Source organism: Semicossyphus pulcher, unplaced genomic scaffold (genome assembly GCF_022749685.1).
Source record: "Semicossyphus pulcher isolate SPU_LCO1_2020_fin unplaced genomic scaffold, fSemPul1.0.p SCAF_8, whole genome shotgun sequence".
Taxonomy (NCBI): Eukaryota; Metazoa; Chordata; class Actinopteri; order Labriformes; family Labridae; genus Semicossyphus; species Semicossyphus pulcher.
In genome coordinates this window covers 32,757,436-32,778,436 of record NW_027211759.1, presented here as the reverse complement: position 1 = coordinate 32,778,436, position 21,001 = coordinate 32,757,436, and the positions used below count along the sequence as shown (strand labels likewise).

Genomic DNA, 21,001 nt, shown 5'->3' with positions numbered 1-21,001 from the left:
CTACATTTCCATATCAGTACCCTGATGTGTTGTTTACAGTTGGAAATAAAAACCTGAGCATGTTAGTGGGGGGATAGGGAAACTCCAAAATAAAGCTCCAAACTCCAAAAAGATAAATAACAAGGTATAAAAAAATTCTACCACAAATACTCATAACTGACGCAGAGACTGTAAAACCTGACAGTCTATCTTAATAACAGAAGTATGTTAACTTCACTCAGTCCTCAAAGAGATTTAACTTAGCTCACCCCAATGAATTAGAATTATCTTAAAAATGATTAATTGTGGTTCTGACTCATTCATTTTGAGTGAAATTAATTTTTTGTAACACTTTAAGTTGTAGTAATTGATAACAGTAAGTTAGAGTAACTTATTTAGTCTAAATTGAGTTCATAGCATTTTTAAAAATTGTAAACCCCGCCCACGAGGACTGCTCTGATGCAGAGTAACCGTTTTTGGCTGGTTCAGGAGTTGGTCAAGTGCACAGGAGAAAAAGCTGGACTAACACAGCTTCTGCACTGGAATAGGAGTATTTTTGTAGGGAAGCCTGCGTTTTATGATTTTTTTACTGGAAACTTTCACCATTGGCTCTGGAGGACACCACGAGTGACGTTTCTGTTTTAAAAGGTAATTCTTTTTAAGTTGAGCTAAAATGTTGCACTGAATTTAGCTAACATTAGCAAGTGAACATTCATCTTTGGGGGTTAAATTACTTTGATACCTGCATTCTTGTTCAGGTTTAAGGCTTTAAGCTTTACTATTAAATGTTATTTTACTTGTGCTTGATATTCTGATATCGCTATGTGTGTTCTGTTGGCTAGCTAAGGTTACTGACGTTAGCCTAATTAACTTCATTTAAGCTAATACTTATCATAGTTTAGCTGGACTAGACCTTCTTGGATTGTGGAGGAAATTATTAAGAAATCTAATCGAATTTGGTTGATGAAAAACGTCTTTGACATGGCCCACTGATACAAACATGTTAATATGCTCCATATTAACATTTCAGACATTAACAGCATGTAACATCATGGCACAACTGCTTCTCACAGTAAATTTGTGGGCTACGTTTTTTTTCATACACAGGTGAATTTCAAAGGATTATCCATAAAACCTCAGTTCAAGAAGATGAAGGAGGTTTCGATGACACCTTCTGAAGAACTGTTGGTGGCCTAGGAGGGGCAGGTAAGGATGCATTAATGAATGACACCTGTGGGTTTATTTAGCATACACTCCTAATATGTAATCATACATTAAAATATACTTTATGTCCATCTGTGCAACAGGAAGAAACACACACATGTGCAGGTCGAGCAACAGCTGTGGCTAACCTACCATAAAAAATCAACATGTCTGAATCATCATTGAGGATCAGGTTGTAATGTCCCTCAGACTTTTGACTGCAGGACTGGTGATTTTTTATTTGGACTATTCTTTGCTCTCTGTTTGAACTTGAGGTCTTAAGTGCTTTTTACTCTATTGTGGTGTTTAGAATATTTAGCTGTGGTGTCTTTACACTTGCTGTGTTTTCATGGTGTTGTTGGTGTTGACTTAATACTTGAATGTTGGTCTTAAATGAATAGATTTTACTAAAATCTTAAGCATGTAACAATTTTATCTCATCTACAGTAAATAACAGTTGTGTAAGAAAAAGTTATTTTTTAAAAGTAATTAAATATTTAAACAGATTTTTGTTATATATTATTATAAAATATTTATTTTGGGAGCTGTGTAATAATTCTTTACATTAAAATGTTTACCTTGTATGGCTAAGTGCATGTTGTAAGTGCTAAGCATTGAACTGAATAAAGTGTTTGAAAGATGTTCCAGTTGAAAGTGTTTGTTTTGTGTTAATGCAACTTAAAAGGTTTAAGGCAATCGCTTTCCTCAAATGAAATGAGTAGACACAGGAGAGTTTTAAGTTGAGATAAACTACTTAACTAAGTTCATCTTACTTAATTGATTCAAACTACTATAATATATTTCAAACAAGTTTATAGAAATTATACATATACATTAAAATAACTCACTCATTTTAAATTCAATACACTGAATGGAATGGGTACTATATACTTAATTTATTTAAGTTACCTTAACAATAAATCAAAAGTTAGGTGTACTCAATTGAAATACATTCTTATGCTTAAAATATTTGAGTTAATAAACATTAATGGTTTAAGGGAATCTGTTTCCTCAAATGGTTTGAGTTGAACTAACTTGTCAGGTTTTACAGTAAGAAGTGTCTTACAGGCTAAAGATGATCTGGGAAAAAAACATCAATGTCCAAAGTGGATCAACTCAGATTAGAAAACATTTTCAAATACTATTAAAACTATTAATTCCAGTCTTACGCAGTGATGAAAAATAGTATTTATTGGGTATTCATAATTCCTTCAGGATGCAAGGAAAGTGCAATTTTAAAAAGTTAACAATACACTACAATGTATCTGTGTCTCTCTCATTTTATTTCTTTATTTAATGCACTTATCTATACAACCAGACATCAACATTTGAGTCAGCAAACAATTTGGTCACAGACATTGTCTCTCAACTAAACTCAATTATTGCTTCCTCAGTTGCTAGTCAGACTGTAAACAATGATGAGCCCACAGGAAAAGAAGTCTTGGTCAGAAAATTCCTAATTGTCTAACTGAATAGAAGAAGCGTCCAAAAAATGGGTCCCAGGGGCTATATCTTGGTGGGATTTGAGCCTACAATGTGAACTTTGTGCAGGATTAGTTATTTTAATAGAGCCCCCCAGAGGCCCCCTACCAATGTTGAATCTAAGGGGTTAGACCTCATCCAGGTCATGGTAATTCAAAGCTTAATCCAAAAGGCAATCAGACTAGGTTGAAGTTCTACAATTTATTTATCTCACCTCTCATCCAATATTTCACAGTCTACTGTTGCTAACAAAAGTACAACACTGGCACGTCTTGTGAATAGAAATATGCGAGACCCCTATATGTAGATATAGCATGTCCTCATGTGTATAATATTTAAATAACAGTAAACAAAATTAATTTGCTCATTCCAAATATAGAATTATAATTTGATGATCTTGCAGACTCTGAATTAAGATTTTGGCTGGCGGGGCGTCATACATGTTTGACACTGGTTTACATCTCTATTGTATAAGCTATCTAAACCTAAATAATTAATGTAATAAAATGATGTTACATAACTTTTAAGTGTGAGTCTATCTTTCTCCTTACCTCTGTGAGGACGGGCTGTTGGTCTCCTCCCAGGAAGTGAGCTCCTTTGAGTACATCTGGGAGGAAGCGGCCGCTCAGTGGCACCCAGCACAACTTCCATGACACAAAGACGGAGACACTGAAGAGAGCCAGACCACAGGTGGTCACCAGCAGGGACAACAGGCTCACAGATACATCTAGAGATAGAAGAGTGACAGAGAGGAACTAGTAAGTGAACATGGATTTACGGTGGTACAAACATACCTGGCTCCCCTGAGCGACATTCTGTTTTTGTTCAAATGTTAAATGAAAAGGGAAACTATTATAGTTCCTCATTGTAGGCAAAATCTGAAAAAAAATCACTCCTACAGATTATCCACATATATAACAATTAGAGACATGACACATTACATTGATGATGATGAGATGCTAAACAATTAAATTCAAAACAGCTTTCACAACCAAAACTTAATTACTAAAAACAAAGACCTGTTTGTTATGATAATTAATTTTTGTTATTAGGAGTTAGGCAGGATCAAGTGTTCATGTCCTCTGTTGTTTTTTTCAGTCTTGTCATTTTTCTTTTCATCACATTCTTTGTAAAGCATCTCAAAGATGGGAGGGAAAACACTTTTCCTTTCTTAATTCCTGCCACATGTAAAACATCTGCTTTTTTGCTGGAGTCAGAGACTTTCAGGAAGACATTCCAGAAATGGGGAACATAAGTGAAAAATATACACAGTAACTAAACAATTTTACTAAAGCGTCCCAAACCTCTGCTACTCATATAACAAATTCCACTGTTACCCTAAATTGCTTTTTAACTTATTTGTTTATTTCCAGTTTGATCATTACAGGGTTTTGCTGTGATTTACCTGTTTGCATTTGAAGTTGAGTTGTCACACAACACAGGGAAAGTATGTTTGAATCTTTAATCCACCAGAGAGTGTCCTTGTCTAGTACAATGCCCTGCAGACTCCATTATACACTGTGAATATCAGTGATACATTCATGTATTCGTGTTCAATTAATGCATGTTACTTATTTTGTTTCTCTAGTATTTTGGCATTATATTAAAAACCAAAATGATTGTATGATACACTGAGCATCTGTAGGTTCCGTGTTATTCACTTATAACATGCTGTCACATGATAAAAAATACGCTCTACTTTTGAACAGCGTTGAAATGTCACATTTGTACAGCTTTTAGCTGTGGAATTCAACATTGTTCCCTTTATTTAGTCTTTCCTGGTAACAGATCTGAGAGCCTCTCTTGGCAGGACAGCAATAAGTCCTTTGAAAGGCAAAATTTGAAATGTGTGTATGAGCTCTTTTATGGAGCCAATTTGAGTCCCATCCTTGAGTAAAATCTACATAAAAAAAGACATAGAGGGCAAAAATAAAGACTTTTGTAGCCGAGATTCATTGAGAAAGAAAATGAAGAAACTATGCAAATAATTTTTTCCTTTTTTTAAACAATGTATTTCTCTCTTAAACTAGTTTTGGTTTCTCAACAACTGGAGTCATCATTTAGATCAACAAGGTATTAAATACTGTACTGTGATAGAGCGTCTTACACTGAACGATAGGGGACTGCAGTACGGGAGAAGGATTTCTGTAGGAACAATTTCAATAAAAAATTCTCACTCACAAACATAAAAAAGTATGGGCCTTTTGTTTATATGTGTGTGTGTATATAGCACATAGACAGATACTAAACTTTTTATTTTATTGTAACAAATATTCCAGTGAAACCAGCTGCCAGCTCATGATATATGGTATATGGTTTGTACAGATATGTCATGAGGAGCTACCTACACCAAGCAAGGTAAAGAACATGTAATTACACAAGATGAAGAGATAACAGTGTTGACTGGTATCCATAGCAACGACTATCATTGGCTTCTCCAGTGCTGCAGGTGTCTGTGAATAACAGTGTGGGGTGCTCAGACTCCATTTTATGTCAGTTTAATAAATGTCTCATTCATGTTGGAATCATGGCTACAGCTTCCATCAGTTGTCAAAGGCAGAACACATGCTGTGACATTGCTGAGGGTGTGGCTATCATGGATGTACATGTAAGCCCACAAACAGTGCAGCAGCCGCCCTGAGGGAGAAGTGTGCAGTGGATTTGCTGGAATGAAACTGCAGCTTGCTGTGGCTGGAATGTTACGTAAGCCCCTTTCACACATGCACTGCACTCAAAACTTTGTGATATTTTCCAGGTGGGCTGCATTGTGTGAACAGCCAAACTTTTTACTCGGACTTTATGCAGACCTCTTCCTGCCTGCCTCCTGGTAAAGTCTCAGCAAAAAGTCTGGGTGAGCCAATGTGTAAACGCAGCAATACTCGTTCACGGCGTGTGAGCAAGGGAATTATTTCTACTCTTATGGTATTACTCTTTAAGTAATAGAGTAATACCATTATAAAAGTGCTTCATTCTTTTCCACCATATGTTAGTGTTCGTTCATGAAACTAATCTGCTCATCTGGCTTCTCTTGAGATTTTTGATCCCCACACATACCTCTACTGCACACAACAGCCTTTTCTATTTCTCTCTCCATTTAAGTATCTGATCTGACATTGACCAAATAACACAACTTCAATGTTTTACCCGTAATCCCATTTTCACAGCAGTAGGTAAGCCGCGCGTGAAGGAGGCTTGTAATTAAAGACATTGCGTGTCCAAACGAACAAAACCCACAAATGAGACCGACACTACACAGCTGCACAATCTTTTAAAACAAATGAAATTGGAATAAGAAGGTTAATATTTAGAGGACGTCACACCTCAATCAATGCATTTACAGGAGGGTCATACCAGCATATGTCTGTGTGTGTGTGATTGTGTGTATACACAGAGCGGAGACACAGAGCACGGGGGAAGAGTGCATGTCCAGTAAAGTAATTGATCTTTAGATGGTGATATTTTACAGATGATACATGATAGATAGATGTCGCCCCCATCCACCAGGGAAAATGTCACACTGTGAGGGACATGTGAAGGGCAACTCAAAATTTCAGGGGCAGTCTTTCCTGAATTTTCAGGAAATTGACATTCCTGCCATTCATTAATTCCCATTCTCTTCAGCCGGCCTATCAGCATGTGCTCACCACCTGCAAACCCCGCCAGTCTTTCATGCCCTGCTCCTCTGTCTAGGCAGCCCAGTCATTCCTCTCTCCTGTCCTCTGCTCCAGCCCGAAAAGACCCTTCTAAACCCTTCTCAATCTCTGCTTCCATTGCAACATATCCTCTGCATTTATCAAACTACAACTGCGTGTATGATATTGTATTCTCTTCACAAATAAAAGAACAATCAGGTCACAAATGTTACCAGCTGATGAAGATTCTTCTGTAGAGGAAGTTAACAAGACAACAAAATTTAGACCTTTCTACACAACACCCATAAAGACAGCATTGTGCACAAGGCAGCAAGTCTGTCAATGTGACTCTGGGTGTTTTCTATTAAGTCTGGAAGACTACACTGGTTTCCTTGTCTGTAAGGCAACAGACTTACAGAGCCTTTAAAGACGTCTGGCAGTCACCTTTCACAGGCACTCGCCTGGCCATTTTCACAAAAGACAGACGCAGGTACGGTTATCCTGGCTTTAAGGGCGTCACTGGCAGTCTTAGCCAGAGCTTCTGCTGCCTAGCTACCTCCTGTAGTCCAGACACAGTAGGCTTGTGTTCTCAGCTGGTACAAATAGAGAGCATGCAGCCTGTCGCTGCCCCCCCCCAAATATGTTTGAATTATAAAATTAGTCTAAAGGTCTATGAACCCCAGAGTACCTTGTGGCTTTATTTAATTACCTTTGTTAAAACCTTTTCTAAATCCACAGGGTGTCTCTTTTTTATGCCCTCTTGCAGGATGCAATCATGGCAGCAAGGCTTCAGCCCTGTACAGCTGGTGGTATCATTAGATTAAGGAGCTCCAATAATCAATGAGCTCCCTTGTTACTAAAGTAAATTGACAATTATAATTAAAAAAAGGTCAGAGCGGTTTTGATTAGTGTAATTATCTGTGGCAGGGTTGCTATTTTAATATACAAGAAGAAATACTGGTACAAGTGAAAAGTCTCTTGTAACACTATTAACTACTTCAAAGGATCGTCAACTTAACTGTTTAAGTGGGATGCAAAAAGTCTATGAGGCAAAATGGCAAGATAAGTTACTTGGCAGTCAGCAGGTGCTAATCTTTAATTTGATGCCTTAAACAAAGTTCAATGGATACTACTTCCAAAGATATAATAATGTCTGCTGTAAAAAAATGGGTTTTGCTTTTATTATTTTAAGAGTTACAAAAATGTAACTATATAAAGGAAAAGATACTTAAAGATATACTAAGTAGGATTTTCCTAGAAAAATAAAATATAGACTTTTACAAATATAATATAAATCATCAGAGTTGGCCAGAGTTGGTTAACCAGCGGTTAGCATGCTAGCGCAAATGTAACCATTATGTTGCCGGTGTTAGCTCGGGGGGGTGGGCGTGTTCTCGCACAAGAGAGTGAGAGTGAGCTTCTGGTGCTGAAGAGCCCAGGAGGAGGGGCCCAGTTTGAAATGGATGGATAGACAGATAGATAGAATGATAGATAGCACAAATACAGCAACAGCCCAACTGGCAATCATACAAACAGATCAAGTGCAGGCGTGGACAATTTAGCATAAGGAATACATATAAATAACATTCATAAATATTCTGTATGATGTACACTGTAAATGGGGCCCGGTCTCCTACCACTCAGGCACCAGTCTATGGATCATTAACGGGTGAGACTGCTGACTTATTTTCCTGGCACTTGCAGCTTTAGCCTCAGTTTTTTAACATTATGTAAAGGTAGAAATCAAGTGCATATTAAGGACACAACATTTGCTAGCTAAACTTGGGGCAGATATGCCTAAGTGGTAGAGTCAGTCGTCTCTCAATCGGAAGGTTAAGTTCAATCCTCAGCTCCCTCAGTCTACATGTCGAAGTGTCCTTGGGCAAGACACTGAACCCTAAATCATTTCCGGTGACATAGCTATTGGAATGTGAATGTGATGACTGATCAACAGTTGGGCACTTTACTGAGCAGCCTCTGCTATCAGTGTGTGACTGGGTGAATGTGACATTTAGTATAAAAGCAGCTTTGAGTGGTCACAGGACTAGACAAGCACCACACAGTCCATTTTTTACTTGACATTTGGCCAGCAAAAGTGCCTTAGCGAGCTAATCGAATGATCAGATAGAGGTTTAATATGACTGCAAGGATTCAGGTATGAGAACAAGGATGTATCTTTCTTTAATCAACAATAAGACACAAGCCATTCTCACAAATGTTATCAACCAATTGTTGCATAAAAAAATGATTAAGCAAAAGCCTATGTTTAAGGTTTTGAAGCCACTTGGACTCAAAAGAGAGAATGTCTTACCACCAGGAAGCACATCAGCGGACGAGATCAGAGTCAGATTTTCGTTGTACAATGACGTGAATGGATTTTCCTGATGGAAGCCTTGGTAAAGGCAATCTCCTGCCTTTGAAGTCAATCAAGCTTAAAACCCTGAAGTTAGCACATTTACAGATGGCAGCTTTTATTGATTTGGACTAAATCTCCTTCTGATGATGAGTCGAGATAATCAGCAACACTACATTGGCTGATGTCCAAGTTTTTGAAGGCTTATTTGTATTAAACTTCTGAATAAGTAGCAACTGAGCAGAAAGATGGCCAACAGCAGTTCCTATGAGGTATAAATGCCCCTGCCTGTTCTGCATGTTTAATTTAGCATGTGTTATTGTCACATGCACTCACTCTCACACATTCAGAAGTGCAATAACATATCTCTCCTGGAAACAAATGGTGGGCCTATGATATTTTCTGGGCAGGATAAGGATTTATCATAGACTGTATAAATAATGGACGTAGTCTCAGTGACGTCACCCATTGGTTTCTGAAGAAGCGCTTGGAAGCCCGAATTGCGCCGCTGCTGGGGGTCGCCAAATTGGAAATGCCAGAGACGGCTAATCCAGAGGCAGGCAAGGAGGCGGAGTGCGACCGAGCTAAAGCCTATGGCTGAGCTCTATGGGCGGGCCGCATGAATCAGCCAGCTACGGCTATGAAGTTAGGCTATATGCTTCTCAGCGTAGCTAACGGTTATTAGCCATAGACTGCATAAATAATGAATGAGCTAGTTTGACTTTGTCATGAGGAGAATCTGTCGGTGACTGACTGCAGGTGTTTAGTTATCAGACTAAAGAAGTAGCGGACTTGCTGCTTGCTCGCCGGGTGAGCGAGCAGCAAGCCGACACGTAAAGGGAAACTCAAAATAACCGATCTTCTCATCACTGCAGTCCGCTGTAATCTCTTGAACTCCGGACTCCTTTTTACTGGCCGATGATTTAATAAATGTTTGATTAACACTGCACAGGCTAACAAGCAACTAAAGCGAGCACAGTATACCTGCTTATTAGTGCTAAAAATATTTCAATACAGTAACACTAACTTTAAAGATTCTTTTCAAAGTTCAAATACTGTTCATGTAAAAGTCAGGCAAAAAAGTAGGAATTACTTATTACCAACAACCACTCATATGAAAAGGGCATATTTCATATATAACCCCCTAAAAAGGCCTTGTCCCTTATCCTACTAAAGGAAAACAACATTTTTTTTAATTTCACATATTGGACAATATTGTCCTCAAAACAATGCAGAATAATACATTAATGAGTCTCCACTGGAAAATGTTTTCCCTGCACAAGTTGTCCAGTGGTTTCAGATGTAACTTTTTCTTTTTATGCTTTTGCTTGCTCTTAGGGCCCATGCCTACAAAGCACCCGAGAAGTGTTAAGACTCATACACAAAATAATTCCAGTTTCATTTTAGTTTCGAGATCCAAGTAACCACGTTTATGGATTGGAGGTTTTCCTTCCTTTAGATTGTAGACCCACATTTGTAAAAGCAGGTTCTGAGATTTTGAGAGTTCAACTCTTATGGTTGTTCAATGTAAAAAGAAAGTCCCCTTTTCCAGCAAAGCTTAACACGTAGGTGAGCTATGCCCCTCGTATATACATCAAAATAATACACTTAAAGTTAAAGTAATTGGCTATGAACCACATTGACACAAGAGCCACGAGAAATTTAATTAAAATAAACTGAAATGCACAGCGTGTAGGCTTGAATTTGGTCACCGAAAAAAAAATCTGATATTGTGTAGGCTTATTTATAATTTATATATATTTATGTTATTGTATGTTCATAACAACAGTTAGGATTTTTTTAGTCAGGATGTCCTCTATGCGCACCAAAGTTAGTCATGGAGTTCCACAAGGTTTTGTGCTCGGACCAATTCTTTTCACCCTATATATGCTTCATCTGGGTAATATCATGAGGAAACACTTCATTGATTATCATTGATGATACTCAATTGTACCTCTCAGTGAAGCAAGATTGTCATGAGTTGTTCTTGTTTGGTTTTGTGTTTGGTCTGTTTCGTTGATCTAAAAGCATTTCCTGTTTTATTTTGTAATTAACTACATTATGTAGCTTTACTTCCTTTCTTTGTTTCTTTCCCTCCTTTGTGATTGTGAGTCCTGCCCTTATTGTTTCACCTGTGTTTACTGTCTTCACCTGTGTCTGATTACCCTATGTATTTAGTTTCTGTGTACCTTCCCTTCTGAAATCGTTGTCATTCTCTGTGAAACGTTTGTCAAACCTTTAGTCTTCCCATGTTACCTTGTTCCCAGTGTTTCCCTCATGGAGTTACCTTTTGTCTGCACCCTTTTTATGGACCTTATTGTTTCCCTGTGGATTTAGTTTTCTATGGACTCTGTTCTCAGTAAGTTTAGTGTTACTCTGCCTTTTGGGAACCCTTTTTGACTTTTGTTGGATTTAAGTATATTTTGTTTTTGCATTTTGCCTTCAGTTAATTTAACTCGTACAGTATATCTAAGTCTGCATCTGGGTCCTCAACCTTTTTGTTTCAACTGAAAACATGACACAGATGAAACCTAAATCTAAACTCAAAGCATGCCTTAAGGAGATAAAAACCTAAATGACTAGAAATGTTCTGCTACTTACCACAGGCAAAACTTTTAAGTTATTCTGCTCGGCCCCAAACACCTCACAGACTCATTTGTTAGGAATCTGGGAGTTCTGTTCGATCAGGATTTGTCCTTCAACTCCCACATAAAACACATTTCAATGACAGCCTTTTTCACCTTCGCAACATAGCACAAATCAGACACATCCTGTCTCAAAACGATGCAGAAAAACTAGTTTATGTATTTGTTACTTCTAGATTGCATTATTGAAATTCCTTATTCCTTATCATCAGGCTGTCCTAATACATTTCTAAAGACTCTTCAGCGGGTACAAAATGCTGCAGTGTGTGTACTTACAAGAACTAGGAAAAGAGATCACATCTCTCCTGTATCAGATTCTCTGCACTGGCTTCCTGTAAAATCTAGAATATAATTTAAAATCCATTTCTCACCTACAAAGCTCTTAATAGACAGGTACCATCATATCTTAAAGAGCTCATAGTGCCATATTACCCCTCTAGAACATTGCCCTCCCAGGATTCAAGCCTGTTTGTGGTACCTAAAGTCTCTAAGAGTAGTATTACCAGGCCCCCCTCCTCTGGAACAATCTACCAGTCAAGGTTCGGGAGGCAGACACCCTCTCTACTTTTAAGAGTAGACTTAAAACTTTCCTCTTTGATAAAGCTTATAGTTAGGGCTGGCTCAGGCTTGGACTAGCCCATAGTTATGCAGCTATGGGCTTAGACTGCACACCGAGCTCCTCTCTCTCTCTCTCTCTCTCTCTCTCTCTTTCTGTACACATTCGTGCCATATTTGCTCCTTTGTCTAGTAGCATCTTTCAGGGCTCGTTGCTGCCATGGACCTGCTTGACTCCAACCTTATTTTTATTTAAATTGTTAATGTTAATCTTAAAGCTGCTCGACTCTAACTGTTATAATTAATATTATCAATCTGCCCCATATAATCATTATTATAGTTGTTAATGGAGATAATAAACCTGTTCACTTCAGATGTTGCAAATTTTTATTATCAGTCTTTTATCATTAATTGCTATCATTACAAATTTTTACCATTATAATTGGCATTGTAGCCATAAGTCTGTTTTATCTGTTGTTCGTGTTGTTGTAACAAAAACATAGTTGTTGTCGTTGTTGTTCAACCTGGGGTCCGTTTCACAAAGCAGGTTCAACAAACTCTGAGTCATACCCTGAACACTGAGTTGATCTACTCTGAGATAGGAAACTCAGAGTTTTCGGTTCCAGAACAACTGATCAGAGTTAGTTCAATCAACTCTGAGCAGGTTCAGCCAGAGTTAAGTGCGTGCACGCTGACTATAAAAAGCAAGCATCAATGGAGCCCCGATACCACGATTCACCATGGCAACGGTACACAAAAAGAGGTCCTCCTACGTCACACCAGTGGAGCTCTAAATCCTCATGCGGACGTTCAGTGAATACGAGCATGTTTTTAGAAAAATAAAGTAACACGGCTGCAGCTGCAAAAGAGAGAGAAGCGGCGTGGGAAGAAACTGCTGTTAGAGTAAATTTGCAAGTTTGGACTGGTCTATTTATTTAATACTTAATCACGACCGGAAGCTAAGATTTATATTAATTAAGGAGCAATCCAGCGGGAGAAAAAAACGTACACGGAAGCAGTTAAAAATAAAATACCAGAACGTCATTCAAAGGTGCGGCTCAGGCAGAACAGGCTCATGGCTGAACCTCACTTCAGTCATATTTTAAATATTAAACTAATGAAATATCATTCAGTGGCTGTTTTAATGTGCATTAGCTTTATCCCTAACATGATGCTGACTTCACATACATCATAATTCATGTTGATTAAACAGAATTGTGTTAGTTTAAAAAAAAAAATCCAATAACTTCTTAAACGTCGTATTTGAGTGCTCTTGGCAGTGGTGGTGGAAAATCTAAAAATGATGACTTTGACACAGATTTGTCTTTTGATTTTTTTATCATAAATATAAAAGACTTTTGCAAAGCGGTTAGAGCAGCACAGAGACGCAACGTTTCTTCTTTTAATTCGGTAACCGCTCAAACACAAGCGTGAGACGGGCTGAATGAATGAGGAAGTAATGAGGGTTTTATATTCTAGAGGGAGGAGACGGAGCGAAACTCTGAGTTTCCTGAAGAAAACCTGCTCGCGACCAGGTTAGGTTCACAGACTCAGTTACCATAGTAACCAACTCCGAGTTAAAGTTACCTCTCTTTCTGAAACGGCAAACCCGAGGTTTCCCTCATTTCAGGGTTAACAAACTCGGAAATTTCACTAAACCCGCTTTCTGAAACGGACCCCACAACATATGTTGTTGCTGTTTGTTGGTCTCTATCCTGTATCTCCCTCAATCCCACTTCTCGGCCCATCCAGTGGAGGCAGATTGCTGTTCAACACGAGTCTGGTTCTGCTCGAGGTTTCTGCGTATTAAAAGTACTCTTGCCAAATGTTGCTTAGTACTGCTCATGGTGGATTCATGTTGGCTCTCTAGCTTAGTTATACAACATATAGTAGATATTTTTGTAAAGTGTTTTGAGATAACTTAATCTAAAAATGTATTGAAATAAATAAAGATAGTGAGAGAAAAATTGCCTATTTCTAAATTAAAAAAAAGATCATGCCAAGGCTTTGAAACACATGCCCAATTTTGGAGATTGCTGTTAAAATAAATGTTGGATGAATTCAAATTAAACACTTATTCTTTTTCTATTGAAAGGATGGCAAGTAAGACCCAGTAAGATTAAACTGGTTAAGATTTTAGGAGCAAAGAGTTACATTTGAGTCACTGCATCCTACAAATGGGTAAGAAATGAGAGAAGTGACCTGCAGCTGAACTTAATGTAATCCCCCTAATCATTTCAATACTACTGGTCACCAGTGGAGACAGGTTAAAACTGCAGAACACGACGCTGCAGATGTGTGTCCAGTCTTCATCAGTAACCCTGGCAACGACTTATCCACAAACAGTTATGTAACATGTGGAATGCAGTGTCACCTCCCTCAGACTTACATGTTATAAGTGAATTCATGAAGCATGAAAGGGATTTCAAGGTATGACTATAATGATCTTTTCCTGCAGCTTTCTCTATGGCTAATTATGGGACATAAAAACACTCATTAAGAATGTAATTAAAAATGATCATTATCCTGCTTGAAAAATGTCATCAGTATAAATGCTGGTCGCAAAGGAATACAACAATCATAAACCCCAGAAGTCAGGCGGTCTGAAGAAAGACCTGTTGAACTCCAGACAGACTTCTGATACATTTTGCCAGATGCCATTGAGGGTATATGAAAGTGACATATTGAATGTTATCAAAGAAAATCCAGAGGCAAGAGGACTCCAAAATGTTTTGATTATGACAGCTTCTGCTTTTTTAATGGAAAATGAGGACAAGCTGATTCGCCTGGGGGCTGAAGCCTATATTATGGCTGTGCTGAATTTAAAAGACAAAGGGAGTTGAACGAGGTTAACCATCAAAAAAGAAACACAGGCACAAACTGCAGAAATTGGATACCACCATTGGGCTACATAAATAAGGTTAAACAAAATGGCAATTTAGTCTGACAATCCGTCAAATCAAAGGTATTGAAAAGTCAGTTGCTGGAGTGAATGTTGATATTTGGCAGCGCAAGTGTCATTGCTATCTTCCACCCAGTGCAGCTGTCATTTTTACACCCAGCGCCCCTGTAAATATCAAGTGATCTTGCGCCACTGTTAGCACCCATGGGCATGTTGGTCTTAAAATGAGGTGTGGTCAGGCACACTGGTGGCGCGTTGCTATCTTGAGGACGCAGAAAGCGACTGCGCCTTAGACCAACAAAAACCTGGTCTGAAGTCTGAAGTCTATGGCGCAATCTGTGTTTGCTACTTAGAGGGCGCATTATGGACATTCATCGGTGAGTTTACAAGATAAGTCTGCTTGTCACTCACACGGGGACACACAGCAGCACTTCTACTCATCAGTGTGTTTGCAGATACAGTAAAAAGAAACGTTGTTTAAGGGACAGACTGCAAGCTTTTGTTTCCTTCGTCTCCTTAAATCATCATACTGCTTTCAGTTTGTTACAGATCTGCTGAGAAGTGCAGAAAGGCATGGACAAGCTCACACACATCTGTCTCACCTCAGGGAGATTCCTGCTCTAGCCGCGCATGGGCCAAAAGCTACAGAGACCGACACAAAGCTCCCCATACTGCGCGCTCATTCAGACGCACGCTTTCTATAATACAGCAGAAACCAAGACACACTCACACACGCAACTAAGAGGGTAATATATAACCATACTCACACATAACTACCTGTGGCACCGGCAGTCGTGCCCACAGATATTAATAAACTGTCCAGTGTCAATTACGCACGCAGGAGACAATACAGCCATGTGATCCAGCAGCAACCTGTCTTTGATGGTCAGCACACAGAACTTTGATAAACATTAATGCTGTGCCTCGTGTGTAAATGTACACAGCGTGCCTCTTTTCATTTTCATTTCTGCTGGGCAGTGGGATTGCTTTAGTGGCTTTTACATCAATCTGTGATTCGACATGAATCGTACAGTGACCTGTGTTTTTTTCTGTGTTAGTATAATAAGTATAATATGCCGGCCGGGGTCCGGTTTATATCAGAAGAATGACTGAAATTTGCTGTGTAAAAAGCAACACACCTGTCTGCAGGCGCACCGGGCTCTTAAAGGGAATGAGAGCTGACACTCTGATTGGTTTTAATTCATGTTATGCCAAAACACGCCTAAGAATAATTCAGGGACTTAGCCAACCTCTTTGCGCCTTGCGCCTCGGTTTGCTCCCAGATCTTGCGTCGTGTAACTAGCAAAAGTGTGTCATACATGCCCTGAGTCACTAAGCGCCATGCACTAGACTGTGCGCCTTCCGCCGTCTAAATTGGGCCCCACACTTGGTTAAAACAATGGTTGTAAAAGCAGCATCTTCATAAATATCATCAACATTGTGAATGTCTAATATGCTACACACTCACCCACCAACCCAACTTTTGCCCTAATTTTCCACTACCTCCTGCATTGCCACGAAACATTCAAGAATTATGCACAATAGCTTTGTCAAATGTGAATTTCTAACCTGTTAACTTGTTAAACACACACAACTAAGAAATTGTTTCCAACAAGTATACACGCACATATAGGTAAAATGGTAAACGGACTGCACTTATATAACACATTTCAAGTCTTGTGACCACTCAAAGCTGCTTTTACACTACATGTTGCATTAACCCTTTCACACTCACATTCATACACTGCTGGCAGAGGCTGCAACGTAAATTTCCCAACAGTCAATCAGAAATCATTCACACACAGATGGCTATGCTAGGGAAATAGTTGTGCATGGGTCGACCAGGTGGAATGTACATGCAGGGGATTCAAAAGAATTTTGTGTTGTGTTGTGTGTTGTGTTAAGGATTTCAAAGGATGAGAAGAGAAGAGTAGAGAAGACAAGAACCATTAACGTTATTGAGCTCATTCAAGAATATTACCAGAGGCTCAAAGATAACTAAACAAAATATCTAATGGTATGTTGCCTAGCAACAATACCTCAAAAATGCAATCAAGGGTGTAATGAAATCTAACCTATTTCCCTCAACATTTAATCAACCCCTCATCTTGGAGACCAAGTAATGAAAGTGCTTTCAGCGTTACAACTTTCCACTGAATCATTGTTCCCCTGGTTAGGACCTGTGTTAGTCTCCTCTGCTTTTGATTTTTATTCAGAGGTAGACATGTTTTCTGTCTGTGCATGCTCTCAGCTACAAATCTGAGCATGAGAAGGTTATACAGACAGAAACTTTAGTTCTTACTGTTACTGTGGGATAAAAGTTTTTGGGGGATTTTTTTGGAGGGATTTTTGGAACATTTTAGATCCCGCAATTGGGTACAGTCTTTTGTGCATAAGTATTACATGAATAATAAGCAAATAAAAATCCATATTTGATCAGCTATATTGAAATCCTTACAAATCGACTCCAGATCACTCAGCAGGTACACAAATGGACATGGGACACACAGGCCGGCATATATATTCACGTGCACCGGCCACGACCTCCACCACAGACTCTATACAACTTTATATTTATATATATGTATATATAGATATAGATATAGATATATATAGATACATATCTATATAGAATTGAAAATTTTAAATATCTATCATCCTAGTTCTGTGGGAGACACTAATGGATGTAAACTTCAACTGATGATGCCATCCTTCAGGATAAGCAATATAGTTTATTAAATAAAATAAATGCTTTTTAGGAGGTTATAGATATATATATATTGACCACCTTTACCAGATGGCGATGGTACTATAAAGGCTATACTTATTAACCAGCTACCATTGTTCTTGCAACATTAAATTTTAATAAGAACAAATCAACTGCCAGGGACTGATATTGTTTATTCATTATTTTGAATACTTTGCAATTCTTTTGATTTTAAGTCTTTTGGGCCAAAACAAAAACACACATTTATTTTGAACCATTTTAAATGGTGGTATAGACGCCTAAACCATGACCAACATTTAGAACTGCACTGGCATCCCTCCTGTGAACAGGTGCAAATGTGTTCAATGAAAAGTGCAAAAAAACTAAAAGCATGGTAGGACTTTTGTTTGGATATCTTCTGCAAAAGTTAAACTCTAAAAACTTTAAATATGAGAGAGAAGTAGCCTGGCTCCAGTCTCCCCCCTCTGGACATGGAGGGATAGCTGTCGTGGATCCGACTGTGTGTGTGTGTGTGTGTGTGTGTGTGTGTGTGTGTGTGTGTGTGTGTGTGTGTGTTTGTGTGTGTGTGTGTGTGTGTGTGTGTGTGTGTGAATTTAGAGCAGTCTAATACAAGAGGAAGTGGGTCACAGCTCCTCAGGGGAACCACTCTGGTAGCTTGAACTTCCTCTTCATCATGCATGTTTAATAATGGATTGTAACATGTTTAAAGGCAGCGGCCCAGCCTCAACCGCTATGAACACAAACCAACATACATGTAAACACACACACACACACACACACACACACACACACACACACACACAAACACATACACGAGGAGGCGGAGGGGGAAAGAAAACAGCCAAGGGTATGCTCACTGTATATGTGTATTACATACGCATTGGGAATATAGTCTTCTGGCCTTCATGCTCTGACATGTATGCATTGCCATCCTATGACACACACATGCACACACACAGTACTGAACATTTTTATCACAGTAGAGATGACTGGTTTTGTGGAATCGTCTCTTTTGAAACAAACCGTTTTCTGCTAGGGACTTTTCTTAAGTGGAAGTTTTTCGTGTGATTTTTTCAGTGAAATATCAACACTGTCAAAAAATGTAATGTATTTATTTAAGTAAGTGAAGGGGCCTCTTTACAGCTTTATGTACCAGAATGATTTCAGACTGGTGTTTATTGAGCAAAGAAAATTGTTTCAAAGGCCAATACTGATGACAATCCAGCCAACTACTCTGGGCTGGGAGTGGATCACTGATCCTCTTTGTTTTGCTGGATCCATGTCTGTAAGTGCTGTGAGCTATGGGGAATAACGGGTGGGGCATTTTCTCTCTCTACAGCCTGCCAGAGTAAAAGAGAAACCAAGCCAACAGTCACACAGTTCATCTGCTCAAGGACGGTGATGGATGCTTTAGTGCATTTGCAAACAAAAACACACTCAAAGCCAAGATCCTCAATGCGTTGTGGATTGCTACATTGCTTCATGCTTCTGGATAAAATCAACAAGTTCACAGATCACATCCTTCTCGCATTTAGTAAACTGGGAACACAATGTTGTGTTTGTATATTCCACTTTTTTACTGTAGAAGATAATGGTTTTAAGAATGAAACCCAAGGGACGGAGAAATTCCTCTTCATAGTGCAACCCTCTCTCTAAAGTAAAGATCCTTAAACTCTGCTACACATGTCTGTCAAATGTCAAATGTCAATCTACTGAAGTAATAATGAATAGAAGAGGCATTTAGTTTGGTCCGTGGAATTCCACATTGCTTTGTAATTCTCTTCAATTCCAGCTTGGAAAGTTGAAAAGAGTTGGCTACCTGTCTGCAGAATGAAACAATGGAAATAGAAATTTGCATTTTACGAGCTCCTGGAGGTAGGTAATGAGAAAATCTCTTTCCTAATATTATTTAACAACATACAGAAATATACAAAATATGATGAACTCCACTACTTGTTACTTTCAGTAAGACTGACCTGAGTCCGTGTAACGCGGTCGAGCCAAGTCCCTGAAGTAGTAAATGAAATCCAGGCAGTTGTCGTCCTGCACCTCCCCTTTAGAGCACAGGTCGGAGAGCAGTTCCAGCGCCTTTTGACAAATCTCATCCTCTCTTTCTGCAGGCATTGCCCTCCAGCATCCTTCTGAATGGTCGGCCACTCCGGCTGATCCTCTTCCAGCTCTGTCACACACACACACACACACACCCACACTCAGTCACTCACAGCCTCAAGCAGCGCAAAGACGCACTAGAAGCACAACGTTTACAGTACTGAATAGGTCCGGTGCGCCCGACGGATCCGCGAAAATCCGGTGAAATCCGATTTTATTGGAGTTTAGGTAAATTTTGAGTATAGGCAGATTGTTTCAGATGAGAAAGGAGAAGTTTTTAAAAAAAAATCGTTGTTGGCATGTTTTTGTTGTTCTTAAAGCAAATATATGCCCTTCTTCTCCTTTCCTTCACGTCTTTTCTGCCCGTCTTTATGTTTCCTCCTCCTTCTCCCGTCCTCTGCTCCGCGATGCTACTGAATTACAAGCCTACTGAGCCCCCAGGCTTCAGCAGCGCTGGTCAAGGTCTTTGAATGAATGCTCGGCTTTCACTGCGCTCAATTATTTCTCAATTCACTGGGATGTAGAGAGACAGACAGGAAGCTCTGCCTCCATCAGCCCTCCTCCATCTCTACCACCACCGCCCTGCTGGCAGCATCCCCTAAGTCCTCTGAGGAGATTTGTGTGGGCTTCAGCTCCTCCTGATCGCTGTGCAAATGTCAAGAAATCCCTAGCTGCACCTCTTTTTTTTTCTTTTGTCTAATGAGTAAGTCAGTGATCTGACTCCTTTCACTATGAAAACACTTGAGTAATTAAGAAATGGGGAGCAGATGTTTAAAAGTAGGGATAGAGGCTGAAACATCTAAGAGGCCCACATTGCACAATCTTGACCTTTACAGATGGAAGTAATGAAGGACGAGAACAAAAGAAAAAGGTCACATTAAAGCCCCAGTGAGTGACAAAGGCTTTCCTACCTTTGTCCCTTTTCTTTCTAAATGTGTTTTTGACACATTAGAAGAGAACCTTTTAAAGTGCATGAATAAATACCTCCAAGCAATGTAAAAAAAAAAATTACTTTTTGAAACCTTTGTTACATTTATTGGCAGTTTTTCAACTGCATACAACCAACTCTTACAAATACGACCAAATAAGACACTTTTAGCCGTTCAAATGGCATGTAGCTCTTTGCGTGCTGGTGTTACAGTGGTCTGAATCATGTTTGCATGCAAGGCATCACAAGGAACTGTTATGACATCACCAGTGTGTCATTCAAGCAGCTGCATTTCACAAGTTTACAAATATATAAACAATGCAAAATACACATTCAATGCTGTCGGAGGGTTAATGTTACAGTGGCCAGCAGATTTACAGAGGCTCCAACCAGAACTCTGACACCGGGATGACAAAGACAGTGGGGATGAGAAAGGAGGAGAGGGATTTTGAGCCTTGGTGCTGATCTCCAGAACACTTCCGTTG

At 39.1% G+C, this 21,001-nt stretch overlaps 1 protein-coding gene across 1 annotated transcript in view; it reads right to left on the bottom strand.

Annotated features, from left to right (window-relative positions):
- Window positions 1-19,603, bottom strand: part of syt9b (synaptotagmin IXb) — a 57,770-nt gene extending 38,167 nt beyond the window's left edge. Inside the window, exons 1-2 of the mRNA XM_069686762.1 lie at window positions 19,456-19,603; window positions 3,216-3,391 (exon numbers count right to left, since the gene is read on the bottom strand). Of these exons, the coding sequence (XP_069542863.1) occupies window positions 3,216-3,391; window positions 19,456-19,603 (324 nt within the window). The remainder of the gene's footprint in view (window positions 1-3,215; window positions 3,392-19,455) is intronic.
- Between the last annotated feature and the right edge of the window lie 1,398 nt (window positions 19,604-21,001).